The sequence below is a fragment of the Microcaecilia unicolor genome, chromosome 5, assembly GCF_901765095.1.
Source record: "Microcaecilia unicolor chromosome 5, aMicUni1.1, whole genome shotgun sequence".
NCBI classification, from domain to species: domain Eukaryota; kingdom Metazoa; phylum Chordata; class Amphibia; order Gymnophiona; family Siphonopidae; genus Microcaecilia; species Microcaecilia unicolor.
In genome coordinates, this window is record NC_044035.1 from 158,354,037 (window position 1) to 158,366,290 (window position 12,254).

The 12,254-nt window shown below is 44.1% G+C and overlaps 1 protein-coding gene across 3 annotated transcripts in view; it reads left to right on the top strand.

Annotated features, from left to right (window-relative positions):
- ASCC1 (activating signal cointegrator 1 complex subunit 1) overlaps positions 1-12,254 on the top strand; it is a 121,057-nt gene that overhangs the window by 11,793 nt on the left and 97,010 nt on the right. For all 3 annotated transcript variants that reach the window (XM_030203490.1, XM_030203492.1, XM_030203491.1), the window contains exons 4-6: positions 5,199-5,296; positions 5,391-5,569; positions 10,379-10,515. In XM_030203490.1, coding sequence (XP_030059350.1) covers positions 5,199-5,296; positions 5,391-5,569; positions 10,379-10,515 — 414 coding nt within the window. The remainder of the gene's footprint in view (positions 1-5,198; positions 5,297-5,390; positions 5,570-10,378; positions 10,516-12,254) is intronic.

Below are 12,254 nucleotides of genomic sequence, written 5' to 3' on the forward strand. Positions count from 1 at the left end.
AGGCTATTGTTAACTGTCTTATATTAAGCAGACCCATCCCCCCCTGTGGTCTTGGCTTCTGAATCACGTGTAAAGGGAGTCTGGGCTTTTTGTTATTCCAGAGGAAATTCTGTACTAGCCTATTTAAAATCTTCTCTTCCTTTCGCCTCAGATATAGCGGCAACATCTGAAATTTGTAAAGCCATTTCGGGACTATTATCATATTTATAAGGCCTATCCGACCCATAAGTGAGAGTGGGCATGAGCTCCAGAGTTGCAGTAAGCATCTCGTGTTGTCTATGAGGGGTTGTATATTCCTATCATATAGGGCCCCCATGTCAGTTGGAATAGTGACTCCCAAATAGTTAAACTGGTGCTCTTCCCATTGCAGTGTAAGGGGACCCCTCCAAGTGTTTCTGATTATGGGATCTAAGGGTATCGCCAGTGATTTGGCTTTGTTGATTGTGTACCCAGACAACTTGCCATAAGCCCTTATTACTTCTAAAAGATTCTCCAAGGAGGCCTGAGGGTCCTCTAGTAGCAGCAGGACATCGTCAGCGTATGCCAACACCTTGTGCTCTTTCCCAAAAACCTTTATGCCTCTGATGTCTCGCCGCGTGCGGATCTCAACCAATAGGGGTTCTAGTGTTAGTAAGAAGAGTAGTGGAGAGAGGGGGCAGCCCTGTTGTGTGCCCCTTCCTATGTCAAATTCTGGTGTTAGGACTCCATTTACTCTAACTGCAGCTTTTGGTTGCGTATACAGGAGTGTTATCGCTTGCAGCGCCCATCCCTCCAATCCTATATCCTTTAAAAGACCGAACATGAAAGACCAATTTACTTGATCAAATGCCCGCTCTGCATCTAGACTCACAATCATGCGGGGTACCTCGAGCTCTGCCCCGGATAGCATTGCCATAATGAGTTTCCTTACGTTTAAAACTGAATGACGGCCCCGGACAAACCCCGTTTGATCCTCCCCAATGAGCCGAGGCATCAAAGGTGCCAGGCGGTCAGCCAGAATCCGGGATAATAATTTGGCCTCTACATTTATTAGCGAGATTGGCCTATATGAATTAGGCTGCAAAGGGTCTTTGCCTTTTTTTAAGATCAAGCTAATTATCGCCGAGTTGGTGTGCTTTGGGAATTGACCTGCCTCTACCATGGCATTAAGGTGCTCAGTTAGTGGCCCTATGATCTGTGGACTCAACATTTTGTAAAACTCTCCAGACAGGCCATCAGGCCCTGGAGCCGAGTGTAACTTCAGAGCACCTATAGCCTTTTGCAGCTCTTTTGCCTCTACTGGACTATTAAGGGCGGCCAGCTGGTCCAGAGGGATCTTTCCCAGTCGCTGCGTTTGCAAATATCTCTGTATCTCTTCCCGAGGGCCTTCCTCCTCTGGGCCCTTTTCATACAACGTGGCAAAATGTTTCCTAAATATGTGCGCAATCTCTTCTAGACTGGTAGTTACCCCACCTGTGGACTTTTGTATGGCTGGGATGAAGCACGATTTGCGAGCCCCTTTCACCAGCCTAGCCATCATTCCTCCCGCCCTGTCTCCGAATTTGTGTAGTTTATATTTCCTGTACAATAAGGATCTCATTGTCCTTTCATGTATGATGCTATTCAATGCTGCTCTGGTGGACACCAGCAACTCATATTGTGACTGTGTGGGATTCCTAGTGTAGTTCCTTTTTGCTTCTCTTAATTTCTTCTCTAGGCCTATTATGCCCTGTGCTATCTGTCGGTTACGTTTACTGACATAGGCAATCATCTCGCCTCTTAATACCGCCTTGGCAGCTGACCAAAATAGTATAGGATCTTCCCTATGGGCTTGGTTGTGTGTTGTGTACTCTTCCCATTTCTTCTGTAGGAACCCCACGAAGTCTTTGACCTTGTACAGGTAAGCTGGGAATCGCCATCCCGGCCTCTGTTGGAAAAGTGGCATGGGCTCCAGATCCACCCAAGTGAGCGAATGATCTGATATTTCTTCTGGGCCAATTTGGGCGCTAATTACTCTGGGGAAGAGGTCTTGAGATGTAAATATGTAATCTATTCTAGACTGCGTGCGGTGCGCCCTGGAAGTGTGCGTATAATCCCTCTCCTCCCCATGCAATAATCTCCATGTATCTACTAGACCCAGTTCCTGGCAGAAGGCCGCCAACCTTGCTGTGGCGGGCTCCCGTCTCTTCTGGCCTGTGCCTGATCTGTCTAGCTCCTCATCCATCACTTGGTTCATATCACCTGCCAAGATCAAAGGGAGTTTTGCCTGATTTTGAAATCGCGCTAACAGTTGGGCGTAGAAAGCATGTGCGGAAACATTCGGGCCATATATGGAGGCTAAGTGCAGTTCCTTTCCCTGTAGGTTCAATTTAATCCCTACAACTCGCCCTTCTCCATCTTTAAACATCATTTGTGCCTGACACTGTAAGGCTTTATGAATTAGTATGGCCACCCCCCCTCTTCGCCCTGTTGCTGGGGAGTAGAACACCTCGCCCACCCAGTGTCTTTTTAATTTCTCGTGCTCTTCCCGGGAGAGCCTAGTCTCCTGTAGGCATGCTATCCCCACATCGTGTCGTTTTAATGCCGCCAGTATTTTAGTTCTCTTGACGGGGGAAGTGATGCCCCCAACATTCCATGAAATTATTCGTATTTTCCTAGGGGACGTGCCAGCTCCCCGATTGTATAGTCTTTAAATACTCTCTATGGTCTTGTCTCCCGGGGCACCCAGCCTTGCCCCGAGAGAGTGTGTCCCCCACCGCACTCTGTAGTAGTAATGACATTAGTTTATACCAGCTAGACAAGCAATGAAAATTGTGTTTAGGTTCATTATCGTCTTGTGTATTCTCCTTATCCCTTCTCTCTTCCGCCCCCCTTCCTTCCCCCTCCCTCCCCCTCCCCCCGCCCGCTTGATACCCCGAATCATCACCCCTCCAACCCTCATAACAACTACCCATTTACAGTGGGTCTTAGGGGTTTCCTAGTCTCCCGGCCCCCGACTCCTATGTCCTCATTTTAACCAACTTAACAACCCTGTTTAACAATTAACAAATTTTGAGTTACACAGCTTTGTCCACGTATACTCCTATACACATCAGTGCATTCAATCGTTACCCACGGGTACTCTGTCCCTCTGCTCCAGCTGTTGCACGTATTTCTTCGCTTCCTCCGGTGATCCCATGACTTTCCATTGTCCTTGCTCTTTGATTTTTAAAATCGCTGGATATGCCAACATGAACTGAATATTCAGTTCGTGCAGGCGCCTGCAATGCGGGGAATACAGTTTCCTCTTTTCTTGTAAGGCTGCTGAGTAGTCTTGGAAAATGAGAATTTAATGTCCATCAAATTTAGTCTCGTTTCTTTTTTGTCTGTATCCTCTTAAGATCTCCTCTTTGTGGATGTAGTTATGTACTTTCAGGATCACAGTTCGCGGGTTGCGTCGGCCATCTTGCTGTCGGCCAATGCGGTGGGCCCTTTCTAGACACAAGGGCCCCGCGTGGTCAGATAGTGCAAACTCTTGCGACAGCCATTTTTCCAGCACTGACGATAATACTGAGGCTCCCACAGATTCTGGTAAGCCTATTATTCTTAAATTCGCCCGACGGGATCTGTTTTCAAGTTCATCAAGTTTCTCTGCCAGTGACCCGGTTTTAGTCTCGAGCGTTTTCACCTGCTGCAAAACCGGGGGAATTGCCTCCTCCATTGCCACCATCCGCTGCTCAGTCTCTCCAGTCCTCCTCACTGTGTCCGTTAAGAGCTCTTCCAGCGTCGTTAGCTGAGCAAAAACCTTATCAAATTTTTTTTGGATCGGCTCGATCACCGTTCCCACAGTACTTGCAATTTGGCGCAGTTGTTCTTCTGAGAATACCGCGACGTCAGATTGTGGCGGGCCGTCCTCCACTCCGCCAGTCGTCTTCGGTTTCTCTTTTTCTTTTTTTGTGTTTTTCGGCGCCATTGTTGCTGTTGAAGCGCTCAGATACTTTTCCATGCGATGCGCTGTCACTATTCTTACCAGAAAGCAATTTTCTCTACTATTTGCAGGGTTTTTACGGGTTTATTCGAGTCGGGGCCCGGGAGAACTCGGCACCACGTCTGCCTTGCCCTAAAGCATCACGTGACCCCTAAAGCTTTTTTAAAAAGCATATCTCAACTGAACACAAGTGTACAATAGGTATATTTTATCTTTACCTTCAGCAGAAATGATTTTGGTAGTAATTGCTTCTCCAATGTACTAGGAACTGTGTCATTCCCTTATTTTAATAAACATGACACAAATGTAACCACATTAGCCATCTTTGTGTTCTATACACCCAGGGGGTTTAAAAGTATACTTCTCAATCTAGGTTGTAAGAGTCCTGAAATGAAGCCCATATATGAATAAATCTGTTGATTTTTTTTTCTTCTGTTCCTTGGACTGACATTCTTTCCGTATGAAGTAGGTAATGCATTTGTTTTCCCTGTAGTATCAATGTGGGTGGTTCCTTTTTTATCCTTTGAAGTAATATACATCATTTTGCATTAAACATGCTTTCCATACAAACAAGCAATATTCATCCCATTCTAAGTCTAAGTCATCCTCCAAGGCCAAAAGACATAGTTGCCCCATGTAAGCCACATTGAGCCTGCCATGAGTGAGAAAGTGCGGGGTACAAATGTAACAAAATAAAATAAATAAATAGTTACTTACATTTTCATAGGAACTGTCCCCAAAATTCTTCCAATTGTCTCCTTATCTCCTCCTTATCATTATTTTGGGGCAATTCAAAGTGAATATATGTCCCTCCACACTTCACACAATTACTCTCCCTATCTGGCCAGATTTTATGTATCCATCTGGGATGTATCACTTCCCCCCTGTTTACAAAGCGACGTTAGTTCCTTCCGGTGTGGTAATACCGACACAGCCCATTCACTTTGAATGGGCTGTGTCGGCATTGCCACGCAGCTTTGTAAACTGGGGGAAATTTCTTTTTTTTTTTTTACAGTTAATGTGCAGTAACTACTTCCTTGTTAACTGTAAAGTGCTTCCAATTATCCTTGCATTAGCACTCACTGTCAAGCTACCATTCTGTTAATGTGCACTAATTACCATGTTAATACCGTAATGTACTTCAGTAAATAGGTCCCTTAAGTTTGTTCAAATGAGGAAGTAAGTGTATGGTATACTGTATCTGGAAGGGTTACTCTTATTCTTGTCAAAATGGTTTTCTTCATCCTCAAAGGTACATAATTGGCAAAAAAGGAGAAACCAGGAGAAGGCTAGAATCAGAAACGAGGACATCTATTAGTATTCCCAAACCTGGAATGGAGGGAGATATTGGTAAGGTCCAATGTACATTGTTGTCAAATTCTGCCACTGTCCGGCAGATCTTGCTGTGTTCTTCTAACCTAAGGGTCTCTCTTTTTTACTGCAGTGATTACAGGACAGCAGCACAGTAGTGTGATTTCAGCTCGCACCCGAATTGAGGTACTGGTGGAAACATTTCGGAAAAAGCAACCGTTCACACACTTCCTGTCCTTTCCACTGAACCAGCCGGAGATCCAGGAGCGCTTCCTGCAGTTCAAAGAAGATGTGCTGGAGCAATGCTCAAAGGTAGGATGACTGATGTACATACTTCCTACCAACAGAACAACAGTGAGGTGGCTGCTCTTGCACTATCTGGGGAAGGATTGTAGTATGTGGCTGTTCCCAGTCTCTTGATTTGCAACTCAATGGTGATAATGCACCAGCATTATCACAGATGGGATTGTTCTTACAGCATGTCCAGAAATGAGTCAGCCCCTCACACTAGGGTTAATCACTTTCTACCCTTGAAAGGGGGGATGACCTGCTGATGTTGGTGCAAGCAGAGAGGAAGTAGAGTGACTGTATAGCTGGCCTGCTGCCTACTACTTCTGACAGTGGCTTTTAAAGTCTTTTATTGTCTTTGTTTCTTTCTTGTAAATCTCTCTCATAAGTGCATGCATGCTGTCGGACTGGATTTGTGTACAGAACAGTAGCTCTGCACTTGGTACATTGAATGTTTTTAAGAGTTTGAAAGCTGTTAATGAAATACATGAGAAAAGGCAGCTCAGTTTATATTGTGCACAGTATATTAATGCATAGCTCCTGCAGTTCAACTATTTGCTGGAATCACATTTGTATTGCCTTTTTCTTGCAGTTTTATTTAATACGATTTTTTTTTGTGTGTGGGCTCATTACCCCGTTCCATCCCCCTTGTTTACTCACCTGCTATTCCTTCTGTCTCTCCCTGTGTCATGCTCTCACGCCTCTGCAGTTCAAAGCATGACACTTTCTTCTGGTGGCAGAGGAGGATGATGCAACCCCAGGTGCTATTCTCCTGTTCATGCTGGTCCTGATTAGTAGCTGTAGAATTGGAAAGGGAGGGGAGAGAGAGATGTGAGAGGATCAGGTGGAAAAATGGGGAAGAACGTGTGTACTATAACGTTTTTGTTTGCAACAATACATTTTATTGAAAAATAATTGAAAAACATTGCTCTCAAAAGTAACATCCAGTAATGAAAAAAATCATCAAATACATATAAGGAATATTCCTTCTACATCACAGATACCCCCGGCCCTATTCTTAACTCTTAGGAAGTCTCAACTAAACTTTCAAGATCTGATGTAGGATCATAGCGTCCAAGTTTATGGTCTGTGAGTTTGTCCATTTCACCAATAAGAGAAAGCTTTAAAGTCTAGTTGAACACTGTAGGATCATTAGTCTGTTTCCAGTGAGCTGCAGTGCTACTTTTAGCGGCTTCTAAACCCGTACGTTTAAGGTGACGTTGCCACTTTGGACCACGCTGATTTCCCACACCCAACAGACACCGCTTTGGATCACAAGGAAAAATACACACCACAAATGCAGAAATCCTACCTGTGACTCCCTCCCAAAAAACTTGTATCTCCTCAAAGGATCACCATAAGGTGCCCCCTCTCACCTCACAATGCCAGCAATTATCTGGAACTGTGGGAAACATTGCGTGAAGCTTATCTAAAGTGTAATACCAACGTGTTAATGGTACCTGCTCATCCTTATAAACATGAAACTACTCCTCATACTAAATGAGCTTTATGGCGATAATATATTTAATGTTACAGATGAAAAGTGGTTCCTCCTGAAGAAGAGAATCGAAATGCGGTCCAGCATTGGGGAACCGTTCTGAGAGCAGTATTTCTGTTCTGCAGATGGTCTGACATTGATTCGCCCATTGCCTGCACTTGCGTGCAATGAAGAATAACCGGGGACACGCCAGTTAAATTGGCAGTGGATCCCGGTTCAAACGTGGAAGTCAACTAGTCCACAGCTGTATGGTGACATTGAGAAATATTTGGGAGCAATGCCAGTTTTGGTGATTCTATCATGGACGGGCGTCAACAATGCATATATAGTTTGACGCCAGATTACTTTGGTTTTTTACCAACAGCTTTATATTGCATGAGATGATAAGCCTATGTCAAGTTGTATTATAAATGTATGATCTGTAAATTTTTGTTGTTATATTAAGAAGACATTGAAATCTAAGTGTGAGGATAGATGGGTGAATGTGGTATGAAAGTGGTTTAGATACGATTTTAAAATACATGGATTTTTGCCTCTGTGTGACTTCACACAGAAGTAATAAAAAAAAGGCATTTGAGAAAATATTAGTACTGGAGTTTTTTTTAGTGAGTTAAATTATTGCTACGTTGGTAGGTTATCCCCTAATAACATAGTTGGTTGTCTATAGATTTTAAACCCTTATTCCCCTATATCCTACCATCCAGAGAGCAGATAGCTGGAAATGAGGAATTTCTTAAAAACAATGAGAGAAAACAGATACTGAGATAAATATTAAGAAATTTAGAGACAACAGGCCAAATGTGGAGAGTGTGAGCAATAATGGAGTGATTTGAGCAGATCTGATGAACAGAAGGATTATGAGGAGATGTGCGTAATAAAGACATAAGGCTATATAACCTCTTGCTAACAAGCTTTCAACAGAAATTCAAGATGTTGCTTGGGAAGAATCCAGCTAGTTCCACAAACAAGCATTTGTGTTTAGATTGTCGAATAATTTTTCTCACAAATTAACAGCTTCCATCTGAAATATATGTTTATTACTGTCAGTTGTTATTTCTATGTAATTTTACCTATTGTGACTATTCTGAATCTACTATTGAGGAAGGTAGTCTTTAATTATAAGAGAGATTTACCTGACCTAAAGCTGCCTTGAGAGTGGCTTTCATTGTGTTTGGAGGAAGAAATCTTCATTGAAAGCTATGCTTCTTGTACTTGTACGGTTGATTCTTCAAGCTGGTGAATGCTCCTCACATTTTTGGGCTCAAACAATCTTGTTTGAAGATTGGTATGGCTATCTAAGGAAAGCGAGAAATTAATTTATTAGTAACTTGCCAGACCTATGTATACTCTGACCTGTTTTTTGATAGGAGGAGTTAGGCACAAAGCTACTGGCTGGATCTTATTGACGAGGAGCTTTTTTGTTACGTTTTGGGCATCTGAAACATCAGATATCATTCTCATCTAGCACACATTTTTTAGAATTAATAGTTAAGCTTCTCTCATTGATTATAGTACGGCTGTCAATCTTCGCAAATGTGTTGGCCATTCCTCAATGTGAAGGACTATCTTAGAAGTAGGCTGCTGCACAGAGGTAGATAGGTTTTAATATGAGGTTTTATAAACTGTTGGAATATAGTCATGATCAATGGCAGCTAAAGGAAAAGACCTTAAACTGGTACAAACTAATATGGGTGGTGGAGGATGGCTTCTCTTATAATGGTAGTAACAATAGAAAATGCTAGTTAGTTAAATAGCAAGTTATAATGGGACTGTATAAATTGGTCCAGTGATTCTTTAACACAAGAAATGGGGTAGGGACAGAATTTTGAGATAGCTAACTGTACATAAATCTTTGCAACAGTTTATTGAACCAGCAGGTTATAAGCAAAACTTCTTTTGTCCTCTAAGTGTTTGGTAAATTGGCATGATGTATCTACTTCTCTTTATGTTAACTTCTTTGCTTTGCCTGCCTTCAGATAACCCTCTCTCTTTTTCTGAGAGTTGTCAGTTGTCAACATTATTAGGAATTGGTCACCTGAATGGTATTTTTTCAGATTGACTTTTCTTGGGACTTTGTAAGCTCACTCTTGCGAAATGAGCAACTTCATAGTGCCTTAATGATATTGAAGCCTTCTTTTGGGTGGTGTGCTGGTAAATGTTTAACAGGCTCTCTCCCCGGTCCCCCTCTGCGCACCCCTCCCCCCAAATTGCAGAGCTGGCTGTAGCTGGGGAGAGAGCCTGGGGGGGGGGGGGGGGGCAATGCATTACTCCAGGAAAAAAAATTAAATGATCCCAGGTTCCAATCTAATTCATGTTTAATGTGCGATAAAATTCCATAAATAAGTAAATAAATATAAACTTTTAATGTTGAGCACCTGATTCTCAAAGTGGACATATTCCAAACACTATAATGAAAATAAAATGATTTTTTTCTACCTTTGTTGTCTGGTGACTTTGTTTTTCTGATCATGCTGGCCCAGTATCCGATTCTGCTGCTATCTGTCCTCTTAACTCCGTTTCCAGGGCTTCCTTTCAATTTATTTCTTTCCTTTCCTCTTTTCTTCTTCATTTCTGGTCCTCTGCAGACTTGACTGTCCAGTGGATCCAGCTTCTGCCTATTTTCTTCATCCATGTGCAGTTTTTCTCCTCTCTTCCTTTTCCCTCATCTCATCTCCTTCCTCACTCTTCCCTTCCCTCCATCCATGTCCAGCATTTCTTCTCTCTCCCCCTGCCTTCCCCTCCATCCACCCATGTCCAGCGCCCCCCCCAGCCACCCATGCCCAGCGACCCTTCTCTCCCCTCCATCCAGCCAGCGACCCTCCTCTCCCCTGCCCTCCCCTCCATCCACCCATGTCCAGTGACTCCCTTCCCTCCCCTGCCCCCCCTCCAGCTACCCAGGTTGTCCACCAGATTCTTCGGGGCTGTACATGTGGGCAGGGCTCCTACTTTGGTGCATAACTTACAGAATATTGGTCTATGGCTGGTGTAACTGCGTTCACATAATGCTATATTTTGTAACGGAACCTGGGCATTCAGGTGTTGTCATAGAATAGGCTTCTACTGTGTGGCCTCAGGGCACCTAAATGGAGGCACCCAGTTGTAGAATTGCCCCTCTATAGGTCCCTAAATGCAGCTGGATACCAAGTCTGTCTCGGCCTCTCACTGGTGATCTGGAGCTGTTTGGCTGCCTTAAATAATGTGTCCCTAGTAGGAAAGTGATGAATGAGTGTTCTAAGAGACCTATATTTTGGGACATTTTTTCCATCCCTGTCTTCTCTATAGATGCTTACTGTATTTTATTGTTTTTTTTTGTTTTGTTTTTGCCCTATACACAGGATTGGGGAGTGGATGGCAGCCTTTTTCAGAACCCAGCAAAGTTACATCTGACCATCGGAACGTTGGTGCTGCTGAGTGAGCAGGAGGTGCAACGAGCATGTGAAGTCCTACAGAGCTGCAAGGAGGATTTCATTGAGTGAGTGCAGAAGAACCTTCATTTTCTGAGTGCTTATCATACCTCCCTGTTAGTTATGCTTAGCCATTTTTAGGTTCTCAAGATAACCTATCTGAATTTAATATTCTCCGAGGACAAGCAGGCTGTTGTATTCTCACAGCTGGGTGACATCATCTTACAGAGTCCAGTGCAGACGCTGAGTAGCGAGATAACTTTTTAGCAGCATCCCACCTTGCATGCATTGGTGCCTTCCCGCCCGATGCACGAGTGCAGGCTCCTTGATCAATCTTCATTTTTCTGCGGAGCAGGGAGGATGTGTCATTGTGTTCTCCTCTGAGTGAGTATTTTCTCTTTTGTTAGCATTGCCTATTTTGTCTCTATTTTTCAGTATTTGTTTTCAATTTTCCTTTATTTTATTTTGTTTCCCTTTAATTTTCATAGTTTTTCAGCTCTTAAGGATTCCTTTCTTTGTTGTGGGTTGCTGGGTCAGTTTAGGCTGAAGCACTGACCTTAATTTGAACGCTGCCCTTTTAACTGTTCACAATTGAGGAGTTTAGTTTGGCTGAGATTCTTTTCTCAATGTCCCAGAAGACTCCCAGTGGCTTCAAAAAGTGCGCCCAATGTAATCAGGTGATTTCTATGATAGACCTGCACTCCTGGTGCATCGGGTGCCTTGGGCCTAACCATGAGCCTAATTCTTGTTCTCTGTTTGAAAATTTAGTTGAGGTCACAGAAGGTGAGGCAGGTCCAACAGAAGAGACTTTTTAGCTCCACAAAGACTGTTTCATTGACACTGGCACCAGAAGCATCGCACTCGATGATCGACTGCTAAGATTTCAATATCCACTGGGAATGAATTGGCATCGAGAAGGTCTCCACATCTCTCGACATTGGGCACTGAGAGTAGGCCCCCAGGATGGTCAGCATTGGACCCGATGCCAAGGGCACGTACAGGTTCGACATTGTCCTCATCAGCACTGAAGAACCATGATGCTGAGCATCGGGAGAAGCCCAAGAAGCATAAGCATCAGTCCTCATTGATAAGCATCAGTCCTCATTGATGCATGGTACCAGGAGTACAGGGGGGATCTGCATTGCCGGAACCTGAGCACTGGTACTGGGAGGAGCACATCCCTCTTTGGAAGATGTGCCGGTGCACAAGTCTCTGGGCAACCAGGTCCCTGCTACCGGTTCAACACCAATGCCTTCTCAGGCTGCCTCTCTTCCATCTCCCAAGCCTTTGCCAATGCTTGCCTTCAATGAGCGGTTTTGAGCCATGCTAATAGAGGAGATGGTGCAATTGCTGCAGCTGTGAATCGCTCATGCATCGAGGGTGCGTATGCCAGCTGTGGATCGGCCCCAGCATCTTCCTGAGTCTCCATCCGTGCCTGTGCAGAGATCCTCAACATCGGTGCCTCGAAAGGTGGCCAACATTGACACATACAGTACTACTTTCGACTTCTATGGAGGAAGCTTCCCTGGTACCTCGGTGCTCTCTAGGACGTGGACATAGTTCCACTGAGCTGAAGCAGCACACTCTTGAGTACAGTGAGGAGTTTGAATGGGACAGCTTATGGGATTCAGAAGAGGATCCTTGGAGGAGGAGTCGTATGGGATACCTCCAGATACCTCCCCAATTGACCGAGATGTAAATCTCCACCAGAAGATAGTTTTGTCAGGGAGATGGCTACTGCCATCCCATTTAAGCTGGAGGAAGAGCCCAGAGCAGAAATGTTAACTATCCTGGACTATGAGTCTCC